Below are 22,498 nucleotides of genomic sequence, written 5' to 3' on the forward strand. Positions count from 1 at the left end.
CCCCACTGTATCCTCCAACTGCATCCTCCTGAAAAAAAAAAAAAATACCCCCATTGTAGAAATCTTTTCCCTAATTCTGAGACACAGAAAAACTTGTCTGATCTTGGAACTCTCCCTGTCCTGTTTAAAACAAAGATCACCTGTGGATGCTTTTGTGAAAAACAATTCTTGTTTATTCACATACTACAATTTGGAAGAAGGGAAGTGCTAGGGGTAATACCTATTACATCCTAGAATTTAGCCATTTAAAATGCAAGGGGAAGAGAGATAGGTGCTATATGTCTTAACAGGCATGTATCTAAAGGGAGAAAAAAGTAGAAAAGGCAAAATAGGGCAGCCCACGACAGCAATTAGGATTTTTTTATTCCTGAGTGGATAATACGTGATTTCATTTAAATAAAAACATGATCTCTGTTAACTTAATTTGTAAAACCAAGAACTCCAACACTCACAGCTAGTGCCCTGGTAAGCTATTTTTAGACACATCATTACTACCTTGAAATTAAAAGTGAATCAGTCCTGTGGAGTTAATTACCAGTAAATTAAGCTAAAGTAGGTCTCCCATATGGCATGGAGCCAGTATAAGATGATTCTCAGTGCTAGCCAGAAACATTGCAAGATACCAAGATATCACTTGGAAAGCTGACTTCATATGCGTGGCATATGTTTATAGGAATAGCGGGGGAAGTCATTCACAGCCATTTACAGTGAGAAACAGAGATAAAAGTTCTAATTAAAAGAAGACCTTTTTGACAGAGACTTAGAAAAGCATCCCCCCTCCAGCCCCACCCCAAAAGGAAAATTCTCAGCTCTCTGTTGTTGTAACCTATTCCCCAACACTTACAGAAAGGAAATTTTACCAATTTCTCTTTAATGCTGGTATGTGGGCCTTATTTAATTATATAAAGTAGAAATAATTGTACAAACTAAAATTAGGTAAAGCCAGCAAGAAGAAGTTACTTTCATCACTAGTGCTTTGGAATACCATATCCTTTGTTACAATGTTCTCAAGGAGGTATGCAAGGAAACCAGAGACAGAAGAAAAAAAACTCAGAATGGTTGTCTGAACTTTAATATTTGAATCAAGGAAAATGTGAACAGATGAAACTGTTAGTAAGAGAGAAATGGTGCATGCACAAAAGGGATAGATTAATAAAATGACAGCTGATTGTTGGTGATGAGCATATTTATTTTCCTTAACATGTCCCAACTTCCATAATTATTCAAATGTACAACAAGTGGTCCTAATATCCTGGCTGAAATTGCCCAGGCGTGCAACAAAGCAAGCTGGTTTTGTTCCTGAATTACGCAGTTAACTGAGGCTGTTTCGGCCCAGATTTGATGTGGTGAGTAGTCAGAATGCTGACATATGATTATTAAAAAGTATTAAAATTACTTTCTTCCCATTTTAATTTGATAAGGTGATTTCACACAATTTTGCATTTCAAATATTTCTAAGTAAATTTAGTAAACCAAAGATGAATATGACAAATCTCAAATAATATGTTTTAGAACACTTTCCCATTTGAACTGTTCTCTATATATGACTGAGTTTATTATAACTCCTTGAACATATACAATATTAATGTTAAATGTCATGGCAATATATGTGAACTACATAAAAACAGGGTTGCTTTCTAACGTGTGGCTTGTCTAAACCCTAAAAGAGCACAGCTGGCTTTGCTGAGCCAAACCATATTATTGATCCATCTTGACTGTGATTCCATTTGTGAGATAAAGTCCCAACTGGGAGCTTTCTCATAAATTGGGTCAAGACAGGAAGAACTCTAGGTAGCCAGAGGTGTCTCTGTGTCTCTTTTCAAATAATTGAAGGCCATTTCTTCTGGTGTCTGGAAGAAGTAAAATATCCTTGTCTAACGGGTATTGCTTTAGTATACCACATGCCCAATAAGTTCTAGCATCTAGGAGCATGCAATAGCAGCTAATATTAGCTATGCAGTCATGGTATTATTAGTGTTTGATTATATCATGTGCATTGAGATATTTTAAATGTTAAAGAGAAAACAGAAGGACTTATTCTTCTTAGCAACCATTATAGTACAGAACGTTCAAAGCTGCAATCACATTCATAAGGCAAATAAATTGGTTACAAAATGAGGGTAGCAACAAGTGTGCATGCTATAGAAAATGTGAAACGGTACCTAAAATAGATAATCACCTTATTTGTTTTCAAAATTCCAGTGCTGGCTCTGACCATCAATTATCAAACTGGAAAATTTTCACTTTAACACTCAACGCCAATTTTCAGTCTTAAGAGTGCAAAAAAAAGGAGCATAAAATAATTTTTTTTCTCACTGGCTAAGATTCTACCTCATTTGAGAAAGATTTTATTAAAAACCCTTTTAAGAATAAAGGGCTTGAGGTCTTAATGGCAACTCATACTGGTGGGCACACCTAGGGCTTCACTGCTCCAGGGTAATATACGAAAACTAAATGGTAAGAGAAGCATCATCAAAGACAGGCTACTTTCTAAAATACTTTCTACATATTGTTTTCCTTCTTCAATGTTATTTCCTTTGGCTCATGCACACTCAAGGCGCTTCATATATAAGACGATGAAAGTGGGAAGGGTTATACATTATGAAAGCTCTTTTTCAAAAACAAACTGTGTCGAAATAAATTAACCGGTTATTTTAAAACGCCAGTTTGCTAGTTCTTCAAGTCTCTGGTGTTTTGACTTTAGGATTTCTCTAAAACACAGAAACAAAGGGTAAAAATCAGGTGGCCGTCCAAAATGACTTCGGGCGCCCCACTTAGAGAGACGCCTTGGTTCAGGTAGCCCGCTGGGGTCGAAGGCCCCATTTTCCCCCCGATCTATTGGGCTTCGCGGCGGGAGTCTTCGTTCAGGCTGGGGATGCCTTAGGAGGGAAGGAGGCGACGGTGACCAAGGACGTTGGAAGCCGGGGATCTCCGCCTCCCTCGGGCCCCGGCTGGGTTACCAGTGCTGGCCCGCGGCGCGGGTGCCCAGTTGCGCCTGGGACACTGCGGGCACGGCTGTGGCGGCAACGGCAGCGGCCGCCGCGTCGCCGACGCCCGGCAGGACTGAGCGCACGGAGCGGCGGAACTCCTCGTTCCTCCACGTGTAGAGCAGCGGGTTGAGCGCGGACAGGGCGCAGCACAGGAGCCAGCTGGCCGCCTGCACTCCCCAGGGCACCGGCAGCGAGAAGCCGCTGGCCAGGCTCACCCACACCAGTGGCTGCGTGGCCAGTAGGAAGACGCAGCAGAGCAGCAGCACCGACAGGCCGCTAAGACGCCGCTGTGCCCGCCGCGGGTGCAGCGCGGGCGGCAGGGGCTGGGCCTGCGACGGGTGCCCGGCGCCACCGGGGCCCGGCGCGTGCTGGGCGCCCGGGAAGGCGGCGGCGGCGGCGGCGCAGCCGGGCAACTGGTGCAGCAGGTGGAAGTTGAGCACGCTGACCCGCTTGACGCTGACACGCACGCGGCGCACGATGCCCAGGTAGCAGTGCAGCAGCAGCGCTGTCTGCGCCAGCAGCGCCGCGGCGGCCAGGAGCGCCGGGTAGTGGACTTGCGGTGGCGCGGCGCCGGGCCGCGGTGCCCAGGGCGGGAGCAGCAGCACGAGGCCCAGGGCGAGCGCCCAGGACAGCGCCAGCATGCCCGCCGTGTGGCGCCTCTGGTACAGCGCCTGGTAGGTGGCGGGCGCCCGGGTGATGAGCAGGTAGCGGTTCAGGGCCACGAGGCAGTGGGAGAGGAGGGACACAGTGAGTCCGAGGCCCAGCAGCCCACCCCGTAGCAGGCGGTAGCTGCCCCCAGCGCCATCCCAGTCCGCAGGGGGCTCCGCAGAGCCGGTGGGCAGAAGCCCGAGCACCGCCTCCTGCGGCATCCAGAGGGCGCAGACGCTGAGGTCGGCTGCGCAGCCGTTCACGATGAAGGCGTTGCTGGTGGTCTGCAGCTTTCGGAAGGACGACACGAGATAGATGACCATGCCGTTGGCCAGGGTGCCCCCGATGGCCAGGCCCGAATACAGGAGTGACACCGGGATGCGCCGGCCCGCCCACGACTCCTCTTCCTCGCAGAGCAGCAGCAGCGAGCCACCGGTGGTGGAGGAGGTGGATGTGGAGGAGGAGTTGGTCATTCTGGCCAACTCTTCACACCTCCCTCGCTAGCGTCGGCTTCTGGCAGCGCGGTCCATCCTGACACTTTCCTGCCTGCCAGAAGGGCAAAGACATCCCTTCAGCCCTCTGCCACCAACACAAAAGGCTGAAGCAGAATAATGGGCTGGGGGAGGAGGAGAAAGGGAGCTCAAGGAGGACGGGGGTGGCAGATGACAGGTGCCTGCCTCGGGAATGTCTCCAGAGCCAGGGGAAAGGCCACTTTGCATTGCATTCAGCAGGCATCGGGGAAGCCCTAGGACAGAGCAATACCCAAAACAGTCTCCTCTTCTCCCCCAACACACACACACACACACACACACACAGAGAGAGAGAGCTAGAGAGAGAGAGAGAGAGAAATGTTGCCAGCTGGAGGACCTAGTTCCAGGAGAAAGCAGAGATATCCCAGCTGGGGAAAATCCCATGGGAAAGAGGTGAAGGGTACCTTGCGTTTAGGCTGGTCCTTAGCCGGTGTCTCAGAGGGAGGGATGCCAGGAAATACCTCCTCAGCAACAGCATCAGTGGTCCAGAAATCAACAGGAGGAACTCAGCTGGGATCAGTGCCAGGAGCAAGTGCCCGCTTCTCCCAAGCAGCATCCACACACATGGTCCTGGGCAGGAACTAGCAGCTGCAGGAAGACTTCTCAGCTGGTATCAGGGCTGGAGAAAGTAAAGTGGCGGGCTGCAAGCCCAGGCGGGTGGGCAGGGCAGCAGCAGCAAGAACGCTTGGCTGCAAAAGCAGAAGCTGAGCTCAAGAGGAGAGCACCCTGTGCTCAGAAGCAAGAGTGGTGGCTGATGTGGTGAACCCACTCGAAGCTCTCTCCTGCTTAGTTATACATCACCCAGGGAAAAGACAGCCTTTCCACGCTTGGCATGAATTATTCAATAGCTTCCAACTTGTAAAAGGAAGAAAAATATCTTGCTCAGAAAGTCCTGTAGTTAACAAGTTTCTCTGTCTTTTCTCTCTCAATCACCTTATTTTTCGTCCTGTTTCATTTTTCTTTCCGTCCTTTTTTTTCCTCCCTTCAATATTAGAATAAAATTTAATATACCCTAGAGTATTTCATCTCAGTCTGATGCATTTTGTGGGCAAGATTTTTCTGTGAGATAAATATATTCCCAGTACCCAGGACTGATCTCTTTATTCCCACATTTTTTAACGAGAATTACTTTATGCACTACTTGAAATTCATTTTTCTTTGGTAAAGTGGAACATAGATAATTATCCACAGAAAATCTCCATCCCTCAATTTAAATCGTACTTTCAGTGTTTTCTCATCAACAAACTCCTTTCCAGAGTTTGTTTTGTGTTTTAGTAATGAAATGGTTAGAGGGTAAAAATGAAATGGGCAAAAGATTTAAAGCAGATGTCAGTGGTACATCTAGACAATGGAATATTATTCAATGCTAAAAAGAAATGAGCTGTCCAGCCATGAAAAGACATGAAGGAACTTTAAGTGTGTATCACTAAGTGACAGAAGCCAACCGGAAAGGACTACATATTGTATGCTACCAACTATGACATTCTTGAGAAGGCAAAACTATGGAGACAGTTAAAAAGACAGTGGTTGCCCGAGTTAGGGGGAAAGGAGGAATGAATAGATGATCACGGAATATTCTTAGGACAGTGGAACTACTCTATGTGATACCATAATAGTGGATCTGTGTACTTATAAATTTGTCCAAAGTGGCAGAATGTGAAACACCAGTGTAAGCCATGGACTTTGGGGAATGATGTGTCAATGTACATTCAACTGTAACAGACGAACCACTCTGGTGGGGGATTTTGATAACGGGAGAGGCTATGTATGCGAGGGGCAGGGAGTACATGGGAAATCTCTGTATCTTTCACTCAAATTTGCCAGGAATCTAAAATTGCTCTAAAAAATCAAGTCAATTTTTAAAATTTAAAATTTAGCATTTCTCCTCTCTAGTTAAGACACATGTGTGTCAGAGGGAAAGCAAGAAACCTGAAAAATCCACAGTGTGAACAAAATGACTTTTCACTTCAGAACGTTTTGTCTTAAGTCTGTCTTAGAGATTTGCAGTCTGATGTTGGCATCTTCTTTGGTGCAAGTGTTCATTTATCCATTCCATGTGGGAATTTTTTCAGAAAAGGAGTTCTCTCAGTTATTCACTGGAAAAGTCATGTATTTGAAAATGTAACTCAATATGGGAATATGGTAACAAGGCATAACAGAAAAAAATGTTAGGTGGGATTGCAGCACACCCAGATACTAAGCCGAGCATCCATGAGGTAGCCTTGTGATGGATTATTTTCATCTTGTCAAATAAGTTCACAGTCAGTTACTTCCAAGGCCCTTTCTGTTAAAACTTTCTGTGAATCCCTATTCATGAATTTAGCATTTCTCCTCTCTAGTTAAGACACAGAGTGTATACCTCTTCTATCTAACATGCATTGTAGTTGTAGTTCTGGGTCATATGTCCCTAAGAGCAATGTTTCAGGAGAAAGGTCAAAACACAGCTTCTCTGCTTTTCTTTTTCTGTTTCAGAATCAATATGGTTAGTTGATGACTTTAAGAACTCTGATGAGGATTAAGGATAAGCATGACTTGATAGATTTGGTCCAGCTAAGCTGTATCTGAATGAAATTGGTTGGGGCAGGGGCCGGAGGGAGAAATGAAAGAAAAGAACCAGTGACTTGCTATTCAGAGGGTTGAAGGTTTCGATATCAAATTTACTGATGTAAATGAGTATTTGTCATCATCTTTTTGCCTATTGTCATTTGTCTTTATTGAGGTTTTGAGTACATTAAGCACAGCAAGCCTGCATTTCTCCTTTCTAGTTATGACACATGGCGTATACCTCTTCTATCTAACAGGCATTGTAGTTCTGGCCCATATGTCCAGGAGTCTTTTCCACCCTGTCCCTAAGAGCAATGTTTCAGGAGAAAGGAGACTCTCCTAATCATTCATAGTTAAAACTTGTCATTGAAGTAAAGCTTTTTCTCTCACATTCACATAGTCCTAAAGGACTCTCTGATAGAATGTGGTAGGAGGGTATTCAAATTCCGGATCCTTGGTCCCAGCTGCCACTTTCTGTGTTGCCTTTGTGATGAGCAGCATTCCTGCTGAGGGACTCCAGTGCCTGGCAGTCACACACACTTCCTCCAAGACCATGCCTCCTTTAGCGCTGGCCTGACAGGGGCCAAATTTTTGTTTGTTTCTGAATTTGGTTTTGCTTTTGTTTTAAGTTAACGAACTTACATAATATAGGGTGGGAATCTTTTCTATCTTATTTCCAGCACCAGGTCAGTGCCTGGCACATAGTAGATACTTGATCAATACTTCTTGAATTAATAAATGAATGGCAGTGTAAATCATTTCATTTATGTTTTCTCCATGGTGAAACAGTAATTCACTTTTATGAGCATCTCTTTCCTCCCGCCTTCAGCAGGAACTTGCCCCATCAGTCATCTGCTTCCTCTGTCTTTTGTCAGTCTCTCTGCTCTCCACTGGTTGCTCTCCTTCAGACCTACAAAAATGCTGATTTCACCACAACCTCATAAAACTCCCCTGGAACTTCACCTCCTTCTCAGGGTGCCTACACACAGCTCACTTCCCCTTCCTGCTGGAAGTGCTCATTTTCTCCTTCTACTTCTGATTTTACCACTGAATACTCACCCACACGGCCCTTAGCTCTCCCTGTTCCACAGAAACAGCTTTGGCTAAGGTCAACAGTAGCCTCTCAGTAGCAAATCGTGACTCCTAAATCCTTGCTGTCTTTACTTCGACTCTGTGAAGAACACCCTCCTCCTCAGTGCCGTTTCCCTCGAGGTTTCCCTTTGCTTCTGTTCCTCTGTCTCCTCCCTTCCAGACTCAGTCTCTGGCTCCCCAGTGTCATGGTTCCTTTAATATAGCGTTCCTGGCTTCTCTTCTTGGTTCTCTTCTCACCCTACTCTCTCTCCCTAATTGATCTCATCTGATTCCATGCCTTCCACTCTCGCCAATGGGTCACCCACAGATTCTTTCCCACCAAGTTCACTTCTTTCCAGAGCTGCAGATGTGTTGGAACTCTCCATTCAGCTGGCTTCTCTCCCTCCTCATCCCACTCATTCTCCTATGGTCACTGATTTGGTTAATAGTCCCCATTGTTACCCTAGTGTTTCTAATAATTCACCATCAAATATGGTGTTTGTTATAGTTCTCCAATACATTGTTTATAAGTTAGAGACATTTCTATCTATTTCTAGTAAGACTTTTATATGAAGCGAATGTTTTTTTAACTGTTAATGTAGTAGGTTACATTTGATATATTTTTAAAAGTTGAATCATCTTTGTATTCCTCTGATAAACTCTATTTGGTCACAACATATTATCCTTTTAAAGATAGACTGTAGGATTCTGTTTGGTAATATTTTGTTTAAGGTTTTTGCGTCATAAGTAAAGCCCACTTGGTTTATTTTTCTTGTGCCATCTTCTCCTTTCTTAGTGTCGAGGTTATGACAAAATTTCCCCCAGGAGTTATTTCACCACTGCTACATCCACATTCCAGCCCACAGAGATGGAGAAGGATGAAGGGAGGGCAGCCAGCTTCCTTTTTAAGATTTCAGGAGAATCATAAACATCATCATTTTCCATGCCATCGAGCACATACCATATGTGCCAAGCCATGCTTTGAGAATTTTTTATCTGTTGTTAAATTTATTCCTCATGCCAGGGTGACAAGGTACCCAGCCCCCCTGCCCCCCCCACCTAAATTTGCAGGGCAGAGCAGGTGTTCAAAAGGAAGTTTGCCTGCCAATGTCTAAATATTTTAAAATCATAAATCCAGTTATCAAACTATTAAATATGTTCTATTCTCCTAACTTAACAAACATACTTTCATGACAACTGGAGAGCCAGACTCAAATTTAGAATTCTGGCCAGACAATAGCTCACACCTGTAATCCCAGCAATTTGCAAGGCAGAGGTGGGCAGATTGTTTGAGGCCAGAGTTTGAGGCCAGCCTGGGCAACATAGCCAGACCCTCATCTCTACAAAGATTAAAACTTAGCCATTGTGGTGGTATGCACCTTTAGTCCCAGCTACTTGGGAGGATCGCTTGAACCCAGGTGTTCAAGGCTGCAGTGAGCTATGATTGCACTACTGCACTCCAGTCTGGGCTACATAAAATGACCCAGTGTCTTAAAAAAAAAAAAAATAGAATTCTCATCACACTCATGGGTTGTTCTGTGCTACCTGAATGTGACTTCTTTGGAGAGTGTGCCACTGGTCTGCAATTCACCCCTATCTCTCCCCACCCTCTGCTCTGTCATCACAAGGCAGGAAGGCCTCATGTCTAATGTAGTACACTCTAGCCTGCCCATCTGAGTTCTACCCACACCACTGTCCCACAGTCACCCCTTGGCAACATCTCAGACCAAGCGTACCTGGTAGGTATAGTCAGCCATCAGCACAAAGCCAGAAAAGTCCATACAGACTTTGGAAGCCTGCTTATGGCTACTGGGCAGGGAATTCTAGGCCCTGGTACTGCATATAGTCTAGAAAGGGAATGAGCTCTAGGTGAACTTGTCCCTCAGGATCTATTTAATAGATGAGAAAACTGAGTCACAACAAGGTTAAATAACATGCCCAAGATCACGCAGCTCAGAAGTAGCAGAACTGGGATTCAAATGCATGCTATTTGGCCCCATGTACATCCACTATACAATACTGCCTCCCTTGGTAAAGTTCAATTTCCTGAACATGACTTAGCTGCTATAGATTACGCTGCTGTAACAAACTGATCCAAAACTACAGTGGTTCAAAAAAATAAATAACAGTTTATTTATCTCCCATGGGGGTGACTGAGCAGTCCATGTAGAAAGCAGATCTACTCTACAAGATAATCTAGAAACCCAGGTGTCTCCTCTGTTGCCACTCCATCATCCCCTAGGGCACTAGTATTCAAAGTGTGGTCCCTGATCAGCAGCGGCATCACTTGGGAATTTGTTAGAAATGGTCCCCACCCCCGAATCAGAAATTCTGGAGATGGTATCCAGAGATCAGTGTTTTAACAAACCTCCAGGTGACTTTGATGCACACTGAGGTTTCCCCTGTCTACACGGCTGAAGTTACTTCACCACTACTACACCCACATTCCAGCCCACAGGAAAGGAGAAAGGCGAAGGGAGGGCAGCCAGCTTCCTTTTTAAGAATGTGACCTGAAAATTTCAAACATCACTTCTGCACACATCTCCACAGCCAAAACTTTGGTCTCATGCCTGCTGCTTGCTGCAAAAGAAAGTAGGAATGGATTGTCCAGCCAAAAGCCCACATGCCCTGCTAAAACTCCAGAGAGCAGGGAAAATGAGACGATACTGGGGCAGAGGGATGCAATTTGCAGGCTTATGACACAAAAGCCAAGTCCGTTTTATCATTTGTTTTAAGCACAGTGCCTAGAGCCTACCAGTTTTGCAAGTCCCCTTTAAAATGACTGCTATCTAGAAAAAAATTACTGGCTCTGAAATACAAAAGGAAAACTTTTTAAAAAGTAATATGTTATTAAATAGTCACCTGCAATTAAAGTCATCCTTATGTATAAATTACTTATGTGGAATTGGGGTGCATTTTAATATGTTTAATATATTATATAATGGAGTCTCCAAAAGTATCCAGGTCTCCAGAAGCCTTGAAACAGCCCTGCATACGTTCCCACATGACCTCTCTGCCCCATCGCTCCCGCCTGTCACTGTGCTGCAGCCACTTCCCATCCCTGAGTGTGTGCCCCAGTCTCTCCTCTTTCCCATCCAAGCATCTTTGTTGACAGCATGCTCGCCCCTTGGCTGCCTCTCTGCCCCTACACATGTGCTCCCTCTTTTGCCCAGCTAGGTCCTACTCATCTTCCACGCCTGAGCTTAGACTTCACCTGCAAAGGGAGTCTTTCTTGATCCCAGTGCTATGGTTTGAACATTTGTCCTCTCCAAAACTCATGTTGAAGCTTAATCCCCAATGCAGCAATATTGAGAGGTGCGGCCTTTAAGAGGTGATTGGGTTACGAAGGCTCTGCCCTCATGAATGAATTCGTCCATTCATGGATTCATGGATTAATGGGTTAATGGGTGAATGAGTTATCCTGGGAGGGGGATCAGTGGCTTTATAAGAAGAGGAAGAGAGACCTAAGCTAACATACTCAACCCCTTCACCACGTGATGGCCTGCACCACCTCAGGACTCTGCAGAGCGTCCCCACCAGCAGAAGGCCCTTGCCAGATGTAGCCCCTCCTCAACTTTGGACTTAGTCTCCATAACTGTAAGAAATAAATTTCTTTTCTTTATGCATTACCCAGTTTTAGGTATTCTGTTGGGAACAACAGAAAACAGACTAAAGCTGATGACCAGATTGCCTAGCCTGTGTGCCCCCAAAGCCCCTGAGTGTATCACTGCCATGGTCTGACTTCTCCGGCATTGAGTATCCCCTCTCCAAGCGGTAAGCTAGTCAAGGGTAAGGTTCTCTTTTTGATTAGAGTACATGACATGTTGTAAATATTTAATCATGTGCTCACTGAATATGTCCCTTGGGAACTTTTATATGTGGGATCAAGATTTCAACCTCAATTATCTTTCTCAAGAGACACAACTCACATTAGTAGAGTCATGCTGCAGAGCATTGTATTTATTTTTCTAAAATACTTTAAAAGCTTGGTGTAACCACATCCTCCTGGTTTGCGCTACCAGATTATTTTTAAACAGAGTGTTTGTTGAAAACACATCACAGAACCCCATGCCTGATCCTGACAGGATCCAGTGTGGACTTTCCTGGTACTGAATTTCATGATCCACCAAAACATGATGAGCAGCTGTCTCACATACTTTGCGAAACCGAAGGGTATGTAGCAACGGTGAAAAAGTGCTCATTTCCTGTTGTCTTCCTCCCCTCTGTGCTGTTAGCCAAGCCACAGAGCAACCTCACTAAGCACAACACTGAGACTGTCTAAAATCCCATTTCTAACCCTAGCTGTGTTTCTTCAGATCTTGGTCTCTCAGATATTACACAACCGAGAATTGTGTTGGTATGGGCCTGTTTCAACTCTATGTATTCCAAAGGAACAACATCTTTATGCTGTTTTATAGCCAGATTTTAGAGTAATTCAGCTGCACGTGAGCATTCACCATCACAAGAAACCCTAGTGGTAGAGCTTTTTGAAATTAAGAATTTATAGAATCATGAAGCTGCAATAATATGGTGTATTTCATCCTGAAATTCTTTGCCTGATATATATATATGAAACCTTGTAATGATGGTTTTCAGCCTTCTCCTGCCCTACCAGACTTCAGAGGTTCGATAGCTTCACTTCAGCAGCAGCAGCTCACTATGGTAGTGATATCAGGGGACTACACTATACAGCAGTGGTTCTCAAATGGGGGTGATTTCCCCCAAGCATGCATTTGGCAATTTCTAGAGACATTTTTTGTTTTCAAAATTTGGGTGAGGAGTGCTATTGGCATCTAATGGGTAGAAGCCAAACATGTTGCTAAGCATCTCACAAGGTCCACACAGGACAGCACCCTCACGATAAAGAATTATCCAGGTCAAAATGGCAACACTGCCAAGACTGAGAAACTCTGCCGTGGAAGTTAAAGGGTCGGGGTCAAATTCAGGCCCTCCTTGTTATTAGTCATGTGACCTGGGCAAGCTATTCACTTTTACAGACCTCAGTTTTCTCATTTGTAAAATGGTGATAATGTCACCTACCTTGGAGGAGTCTTAGTGGCCAGCGCTTACTCTAAGCGTGTTGCCCTCTAAGTGTGTTGCACGTATTAGTGACAATGGTGATTCCTAATGGGGCAAGGAGTGGAGGATAAAAAGTGACATGACTCCTCAACAAGGACAAATCTGAATTGGACAGGGGGCGTATGAAACACAGATTCAGATAAACCCCATTTTTCCCTTCCAAGAGCCACTGTCTGTCATATGAAGTTCACTAAAGCATTTAAGGGAACTGTGACCCTCCCAAATTTAGGTGCAAAAGTGTGTATTTGTGCATTTTTCTGGAGAAAAGTTTGAATGGTTTTATTGGTTTCTCAAAGGAGTTTGTAATCTCAAAAATATTAAGAATGATTGATATTGTATCTGAATACTTGTGTCCCTCAAAAATTCATACGTTAAAATCCTACCCCCTAAGGTGGTGGTATTAGGAGATGGGAACCTTTGAGGGGTGATTAAGTCATGACGCCAGAGCCCTCATTAATGGATTAGCAGCTTTATAAAAGAAACTCCAGAGAGCTAGAGAGCCCCTCTTCCATGTGAGGTCATAGCTAGAAGGTACTGTCTATGAACCACAAAACCCTCACTAGACACCAGATCTGCTGGTGCCTTAATTTTGAACTTCTCAGCCTCTGGGACTGTGAGAAAAAAAAAAAAAAAATCTGTTGCTTATAAGCTACCCAGTTTATGGTATTAGCACCCCAAACAGACTAAGGCATTATCTGATCTTATTTTATTGGAAAGAAAATTGAAACCCAAAGACAGTGAACTATTTACTCAAAGTCACACACAAAATGATGGAGTTAGGCCTTGTACCAGGTGGTCCCACAACGCTAAGACAGATGGCTCTATTGGAGTGGGCTAGGACCTAGTTTCCCAAACGCCATTCCTTGTTCTATCCTGTTAATTTATAAATTTCTACATTGATCTTTTCCGAGTTAATTAAGCTATGATCTTCAAATCTTCTCTACTTAAACAACTCGGGTTTTGTTTAGATCTGCAGGCTGGGTTCCAGAATCTGAATTTTAACAAGCTTTTTTGTTAAACAAGATTCTTTCCATGCTAGTATCTGAGAATCATTGAAATGAAGGGTATTTAGGCTGCTCTTGTTAGTTTTTGAGTGTTGATTTGTAAAGCTGCCAAGACATTTCTTTTCAGGACTACGTTTCCAGTTTTTCCAGGAAAACCAATTTGAGCTAAAATTACTTTGGCTTGGTCTCTGTCCAGAAGTGACTTTTTTTCCAGTAAGAAGTTTAGTATAGTTTATTTTTTGAATCTGCTTTAAAATATTTGTCTGATTGAGACAGGAACTAGATGAGGAGGGTTTTGTGTTTTCAAGCATTTAGGAATTATTTCATGTAATTTAAGTGAGGACATCAAGTTTATATTAAAGAGGGGTGTGTGTGCGCGTGTGTATGCGTGTGTGTGTGTGTGTTCTCTCACATATAACACTGATGGGAAGAAAAGATCATACACCTTTAGGCAATTAGCCACAATTATCATCCTGCGTTAGAGTTAAGCAGCATTGACAAAATCACTGCGTAACTAAGAAATATCTAAGATATTGTTCATGAAATTTTAAAGTCTAAATTATATTGATTAAGAAACAAGAAAACCAGGAGCTACCATCCTGTTTCTACGTCACTGAGGTCATCATTGATGGTGAAAAAAAACTACTTCTATTTGCTGTATCTCAGAAATAGCCTGTCTTCTCCCTGCTTCACAGCAAATTGGCACTCTCAATTTCCAGAAAACCCTTTCTCAGCTATAGTCCTTGAAAATGTTGAAATCCTTCTCTGGATACTGGGCACAACCTCTGAGCCTCAGTGAAAGCAATGGGCAAATATGTGTTAGAAGCCTCTGCTGTGGAATTTCAGAGCTACAGTCATCACCCCATTTCTGCTGCTTATCAAACATCTCTTAGATATCCCTCAAACAGCATAAACCAAACTAAACTCCCTGTGCTTGCAGCTTGTTGTGGTGCGGAGTAGCAGTGATTCTCTGTGTGCTAAACACCCCTCATTTCATCCTGATCACCTCCACACCCCTCATGTGGTAGGAAGTCAGAGTGTGCGTACACAGACCCAACTCTGAGTAGAAGTTGCTCCTAAGGTTTAGGGTTCTTTCTCAGGTGGGAAAATGCAATATTTTGCAGCATTCATTTGGCCATTACTCTGTACCACACTGTTTGCCACTGCTGTCCTGGAATAACTCTGTCTTGCTATGCTACATGTACGGTAGATACTTGTCTTGTCTGCCCAGCAAACCCCTTCATCACATACTTTTTTTGAGTTAGAACCCCTATGGGTCAGGGCCGGGCGCGGTGGCTCACGCTTGTAATCCCAGCACTTTGGGAGGCCAAGGCGGGCGGATCACCAGGTCAGGAGATCGAGACCACGGTGAAACCCCATCTGTACTAAAAATACAAAAAATTAGCTGGGCGTGGTGGCGGGCGCCTGTAGTCCCAGCTACTCGGAGAGGCTGAGGCAGGAGAATGGCGTGAACCGGGGAGGCGGAGCTTGCAGTGAGCCGAGATTGCGCCACTGCACTCCAGCCTGGGCGACAGAGCGAGACTCCGTCTCAAAAAAAAAAAAAAAGAACCCCTATGGGTCAGAAAACTATTATCTTCCACTTGATTTCAAAGGGAGTTCCCTGTTCTCTTGTGAGCTCAGCCATTCAAACTCCCCACCCCACCCCAGCCACAATTTGTAGGTCCAGAGGTGATTATGAGTCACTTCCCAGTGGTGTGGGTTCAGGGCTGATAGTCAGGCCAGTGTCCCTGGTGACTGAACCCTAAGTTGCAAAGATGTGGCTGCTGTTGGCATCCATGTTGTCATGAGATAGGATGTTCCTGCTAATTTGGAGTTCTTGGTTCCAGCTGTACCTGAGGCCCAGGCACTTACCATTTATTGGGTTCCATACACTCGTGGCCTAAACCAGTTAATGTTGGGTTTCTCTCACAATCGAAAAACACCAGCGAATACATGATTATGCCATTTCCCCAAGTGGGTTGTGAGCTCCTTGAAGATATGGATGAAGGCATGGGGAAGTTACTTTCTCATCCTTGTCCCAGGTATTTGTATTCTCCACAGTTCCTACTATCCCATGAGCAGGATATTAACTGATAGACGAGGGAGGACTATTAAGCCAATTATTTCTCAACCTAAATCTCAATTTTTAAAAGCTATTCTGAAGAATTAAAAATCTTATTGTCTAAAAGTTCCCCAGGGATAGGGGTGCAGGGAGGAATCCTAAAGAGACAATGTTAAATGGTTGGAAAGTTTGACTCCCCCTTCCCTTAAATGACATGAAAGTATTTAACGTGGTAAAAGAAAAGAGAAGAAGGAGGAGGAGAAGGAGGAAGGAGAAGAAGAGGAAGAAGAAGAAGAGGAAGAAGAAGAAGGAGGAGGAGGAGGAGGAGGAGAAGGAGGAGGAGGAGGGGGAGGAAAAAGAAGGAAGAAGAAAAAGAAGAAGAAGAAGAAGAGGAAGAGGAAGAAGAGGAAGAGGAAGAAGGAGAAGGAGAAGAGGAAGAGGAAGTAAAACAAATAATTTGAGTCTCCTTTTCTCTGTATAGTGGTTCTTATTCCTACCGTGCATCAGGAATTACTTTGGAAGCTTTAAAAAAAATTAAAAATAAGTCTTAGGCCCCATGGCCCAAGTTCTGATTTAATTGGTCTGGAATAGAGCCTGGGCACCATTTTTTTTCCAGAAAACTCTGTAATTTTTATTGCGACTACAGTGAATTTATAGATGTAAATGGAGAATACTGACATCTCAAGTTTCATTGGAAGTACCATAAATACGTTATCCCTTTCTATTTGTATAGATTTCTACAGCTTTATTGAGGAATGATTGATGTATAATAAAACTACATATATTTAATGTATAAGATTCAATTAGTTAGGACAGATGCATATACCTGTGATACTATCACCACAATCAAGGTGATCAACATATCCATTATCTCCAAATGTTTCCTTGTGGAGGAAACATGCTTTTATTTTTGTAAGAATACTTCATGTGAAAGCTACCTTCTTAAATTTTCAAGCTCACAGCACTGTACTGTTAACTATAGGCGCTAGGTTGTACAGCAGATATCCGGAATGTATCTGTCTTATAGATAACTGTAACTTTACACCAGGTGAACAACTCTCTATTTCCTCCTTTGTTTTCCTGTTTGTGTTCCTCAGAAAACTGTGAACTTCAGCACAACGGTTTTAACTCTGTATCTGTTGCCCCACAGTGGCCTTTCAACAAACGTTGCTGAATGAGGGACTGAATATCAATCCACAGTCAACTTTCCAATCTGTGTGGGTAAATATGAGTTCTTATATTTTATTCCCTTCCCACCGTGTCAATTTTTTCTGAACCAGCAATGTCCCCCACCAGAGGCAGTAGCCCATTAAACCTCCCCGAATCTTTTCCAATACAGCTTGTTCAAAGTTCTGCTCCCCGTAGGAAGCTTTCCCAAACCAGATTTCAGTCAGAACTCTAGATGTAACAGCCAGAGCTCCACTCAAGAAAATGAATCTATGTAACCATTTCTGAAGAACTCAGATAAAACGTGAAAAGAAATACAAAGTGGAATTTTTAAAAAGGCCTAACCTATGCTTATTATGTTTCAGTTACGTGGGTTGCAGCAATAAAAGGCATACAACCCTAATTAAGGATGTCACAGCTTAGTGAGAGAAAAAAAAAATTATACTTTGCCAAACCCAGAGTGAGAAAGGCTTCCTGAAGAAGGTGGAAAGCAAGCTGACTACTGAAAGGATTGACTTTATGTGGCATGTGCAAATATGGAAGAAGGTGACTTAAAAGGTAAGAATAAATTTTTAAAAACTTGGTTTTTAAAAAATAAAACATAAAAAATAATTAAAAGTTTAAAACATTACTAAGCAAGAGGTATACTTGTGCAGAGAAGGTTACAGATGCCCACAGACCTTCCATTTAGCCTGATCCCAAGAGTGAGCTACCCCGGACTCCTCTTGTGAATCAAAATCCCCAGGCAGAAGAGTCCAAGGACATGACCTATGAGCAAGACATTTCGTCAGCTCAAAATGATCCCACTCAGATTGACGGCTTGGCATCTGTAGACTTGCAAAAGCTGTTAAGCCTTGGGGTAACTTTAATTATTCAATTACTGTAGGCCAAACAAGGTACTAAGTGCTACAAATCTGTAAGTAATCTATATGCTATCTTCTCATAGCCCTAAGATGTATCCATTTCTATAAATGTTGTATCATTTTAATTTATATTTTTATTGTTTTAAGAGCATCATTTTAAAAGCCTCTGTTGCCTACTTTTTTGCAATCTTTTTTTAGCTTTAATTTTTACTATTCTTTAATTTTCTTTAAATTGCAGTATTTTAAAAACTGCATCAACTTACATTTTTATTTCTTTTACTTATAAATAACAGGGAGGTGGCATAGATATTGAGAGCAAAATTTTGAGACTAGTTTATCTCTTAAAGCAAATATGAGTTGGTGCATTTCTCCTACTGGTTTGGCCTGAAAGAGGTTGGAATATTGTAGACATTGGGTAGTAGCAGGTTTACTGTGGCCAGGTAGAGTGTTTTATAAGGGGAAGCTGCACCACTTCCAAATTTATCCATTTGAAAACAAAACAGAAACCAGAACTCTGGCCCATCTGGAACACTGGAGTCCCAAAACGTAGAGTTCCCGTCTCCTAGATCACAACTCTTCCCTCCACAAACAAGTTTTCTAAAAACACAGGTTTTGCGTCAACAGCCTGAGGGAAAACTGCACATTAATTTACATGGGCTTTAGTTACTACAAAATTAGTTGGCTATGATCTAGGGTATACAGAAAAGTATTTAAAAATCAGGCCTGAGACTGTCTTGTGAATGGCTTGCTTGCAAGGTTGTCTTTGACTTGTGCCTGAGAATTTGACTGGTAAACGGTTCCCTTACACTGATATAAAACTTCTTCTGAATGATAAGTGCGGTTCATTGCACCTAGACTGGGTAAACAATATGGTTTATGTGGAATACCTGCTTTCCTGCTGGGCGCCTGGAATTTTGATCGTGCTCTTCCAAGGCTGCCCATGTGACCAGCCCCCAGTAGAAACCTAGGATGCTGAGTCTCTAATGAACTTCTTTGGTAGAAAATGCTTCACACTTGTCACACTTCCCTAATGGGGGAATTAAGTGTGTCCTGTGCGACTCCACTGGGAGAGGACTTGTGGAAGCTGGTGCTTGGCTTCCTCCAGATTTCACCCCATGTGCCTTTTCCTTTTGCTGATTTTGCTTTGTATTTTTTTGACTGTAATAAATCTTTCCATTTAAATAAATCTTGGGTATAACTATACGTTGGGTCCTGTGCATCCTTCTTAGCAAATTATCAAAACTGGGAATGCTCTTGGGGGCCCCCAATACACAGGGCTTTCCTAATTAGATAAATAATTAGATCCTAACTTAGTAACTGACTTACATCTCTCCTCCAGACCAGATGAGTGAACTTTTCCTCTTTTGGTTTACCTTAAAAATTAACAATCCTAACTACTTGTCACTTAAACAGAAATGCTTAATTAAGGATAATTTGCCCCAACAGATTTGACTTTAAAATAGATCAAACTAAAGTCACAGTTTGTCAGCTTAGTAGATTTTCAAGGTTGCACTCAGCAGTCCCACTTCTTGTCATGACAGGGCAGCCATCTCAGGGCCAGCATCTCTGATTCACCCTCCAGAGCAATATGAGAGAAAGGCTGGTGCTCTATGGGGATGTGATACTAGACTGAGACCAGGGATTTTGCCACCAGTGTCTCTGCTAACAGATGTTAGCTGTATAGTTCCTGCAGTGTTGCCATGTGACGTGGTGCCTGGCCATTTAGTCGTTGGTCACCGAAGGCACCAAAATGGTAAAGTCAGCTACCAGCTGGGCCTCAAGCAGCAGGAAAAGTCTAGGATTGGCAGCTATGCTTGTGAAACACATTGGTATGAAAAGTGGAGAAGGGAGAAAGAGGAAGTGAATATTACACAAAACCTCGAATCAGAAAAAGCTAGGCCTACCTTTCCAATCCTGCTGGTCACACTCAGCAGATGCTACATTACTTTACAACCCCAAGCTGCTTGAAAAGCTAACTGGTTACCTCTTTCCATAGTTGATAAAACTGCCTGGAACATGCTTCTTGAAGTATGGTATCCAATTTATGTTTTTCCATTTAAAACAAAAGATCTCTCTGCCTGTAAGGAACCTGGATTTTAAAAAATGGCTCCCTCTCCTCCATTGTTTTATTCATTTTTGGTTTTTTTTACAAAGATCAGCTCCTTTCTTCTCAAGTCTGTGGGACCCCTGTGTCTTCCAAGTTTTATTTAACTTCCCAATACAAAAAGGCATATGTTATACCTACATTAGCTCTAGTAAAGCCCAGTTATATGGTAGGTTGGTAGGAGAGTAGTAGGTAGATAGATAGATGGATTCTTATAGTAATCTGATCTCTGGTTCCAATTTTGTCCTTCCACGTACTCCACATAATTATTTTTGGGGATCTGAATATCAAGACTGGCAATCTCACTTGGAGATAATCTTTTCTTAAAAATTGAGTAAAGTGAGTGCCAATGAAGAGTCCTGGAATTGGCTAAAAGTGTGTGTGTGGCGTAAATGTGCCCAGTCTGGAAAGAAAGATCTCCTGTGATGTCTGAGAGGCCTCTTTATCTCAGCTTCAAGTCTCAGTGTCAGTTGTCTTGAAATTCAATGTCCAAAGCCCCTATTTACTCTCCCTATGGTACACCTGCTTGGTTCTATGAAGCCACTTCAGATCCTTTTGGAAGACAGCCATAATATAAATAAAGAAAATACAGTTGGCCATCCATATCCATAGGTTCCACATCCACAGATTCAACCAACCAGGGATAAAAAATATTCAGGGGAAAAAAATTGCATCTCTACTGTACTGAACATGTACAGACTTTTTTGTCATTATTCCTTAAACAATATAATATAATAACGATTTACATGGTATTACATTGTATTAGATGTTATAAGTAATCTAGAGATGATTTAAAGTATACAGGAGGATGTGCACAGGTTATATGCAAACACCACACCGTTATATATAAGAGACATGAACATCCTCTGATTTTGGTATCCACAGAGGTCCTGGAACTAATCCCCCATGAATATGGAGGGATGACTACATATTTGATAGATTACTACCCCCAAATCTGAAGTTTTAATGTAGATATTTGCAGGTAGAATCATTTCTACAGTTATTACCATGCCCCATTCTTCACTTGGAGTACAACTTCTCAAAAACGTGTGGTCAACTTGATTCGAACCAAAGGAGACACCGCAAGTGGTGATGTGATTTACTTTGATTTTGGTGGCGTGCAGGTTAAAACGAGGCATGGACAGTGAAAAGTTCAGCTAATTTATGTTTGTCCACTTAAAACCTGTTCCAAATACGTTTAGCATTAAAACTAGTCTTTTAATGTAAGTTTCTACTTGTACTTAGCAAAAAAAGTTTAAAATTCTTGAGAAAAGCTATTTTTCTCCTTCTTGATATGATTATCATAATTCAATCCATAGAGAGGGAACTGGGTGGGAATATATTAACATTTCAATTCAGCTCAAAATAACTTAATACAATTATTTTCTACTTTCCGTTATATGCCATAGTTGTCAACCCTATGCAACCTATGTGTAAATAAAGGAGTTTTCTGTTGTAAATTATATCCTTCTGTAATTGGAATTGTCCCTAATTGATCTTCTGAGGAGACATACAGTGACCAAATTCTTGCTTTGCTAAGTGTTGCAAAGGGGATTCTGCCTTATGACTTTTGGAACAAGTACAGACTTCTTCTATGACATGAAGCCCACGGGGTCCTGTTCAGCTTATATACTAACAACTGGTTTAATTAGACTCAACATATTAATGGTTTAACATGTCACTGAAGAAAGCATAGAAGTAAAAACAATTTTCAAAATACATTTGTGTATAGTTGGTAAATTCATGTTCCTGCTATATTTGAATTACATAGATAGTTTTCCCAGGTGTGTTTTGAGGTTTATAAATCATTTTACATCTAAGGACAAAAAAAGAAACAGGTAAACTCAATAGGTGAGAAATCTGTTGAAACCAGCTAATTGATTTGTTTTTTTTACTTTCTTTTTCATAAAAACCCAATCTGTACAAAAAGAGATTTCCTTCTGCCCTGTGAAACAGGTTCATTAATTCATAAGAAATCTTCTTTAAGATGTGGTCCTATGAAAACCTTGGTACCCCAATTGTTTCATGCAGTGTTGTTAGGACAGCTATTTGCAGATTCCCAATTCCAAATGTGAAACTACCTTCTCACCCACAACCTTTCCTTTGCATTCTAAAAAAACAAAAAAAAACAAACCAACAATTTAAAGGAAAAAAACGTCAGAAACATCATAACCCAAAGAGATCCAGTTTACTATATAAAATATCTCCAATAAATAGTGTAGCTTCTTCTTCCCAAGCTGACTTTTCAGGGCATAGATCCAACAGGTGTGAGGTTTCTTCCAACAGATTTATTTCTATAATTTCTCGTTTAAGAAAAATGGCATTCTTTTTCAAAAGGAACTGATGATCAATCACACAATAGTCATCAGTAGTCATAAATGACTAAGCAGGACCCAAAACACTGATCAGGATCAGTATTTTACTGACAGTAAAAAA

At 42.3% G+C, this 22,498-nt stretch overlaps 1 protein-coding gene across 1 annotated transcript; it reads right to left on the reverse strand.

The window, feature by feature from the left end:
• Positions 1-1,058: 1,058 nt before the first annotated feature.
• GPR88 (G protein-coupled receptor 88) lies at positions 1,059-4,985 on the reverse strand. Its single transcript, XM_032155244.2, has 2 exons — positions 4,573-4,985; positions 1,059-4,184 (listed from the first exon to the last, which is right to left on the reverse strand). Exon 2 carries the CDS (start codon positions 4,109-4,111, stop codon positions 2,957-2,959), a length of 1,155 nt encoding a protein of 384 aa, XP_032011135.1. The 5' UTR covers positions 4,112-4,184; positions 4,573-4,985; the 3' UTR covers positions 1,059-2,956.
• Positions 4,986-22,498: the final 17,513 nt, after the last annotated feature.

This window comes from Hylobates moloch, unplaced genomic scaffold, assembly GCF_009828535.3.
Source record: "Hylobates moloch isolate HMO894 unplaced genomic scaffold, HMol_V3 SCAFFOLD_5, whole genome shotgun sequence".
NCBI lineage: Eukaryota > Metazoa > Chordata > Mammalia > Primates > Hylobatidae > Hylobates > Hylobates moloch.

Bases quoted from the DNA above. Each gene is read 5' to 3' on its own strand.
- GPR88 (XM_032155244.2), bottom strand. From the start codon at position 4,111: ATGACCAACTCCTCCTCCACATCCACCTCCTCCACCACCGGTGGCTCG.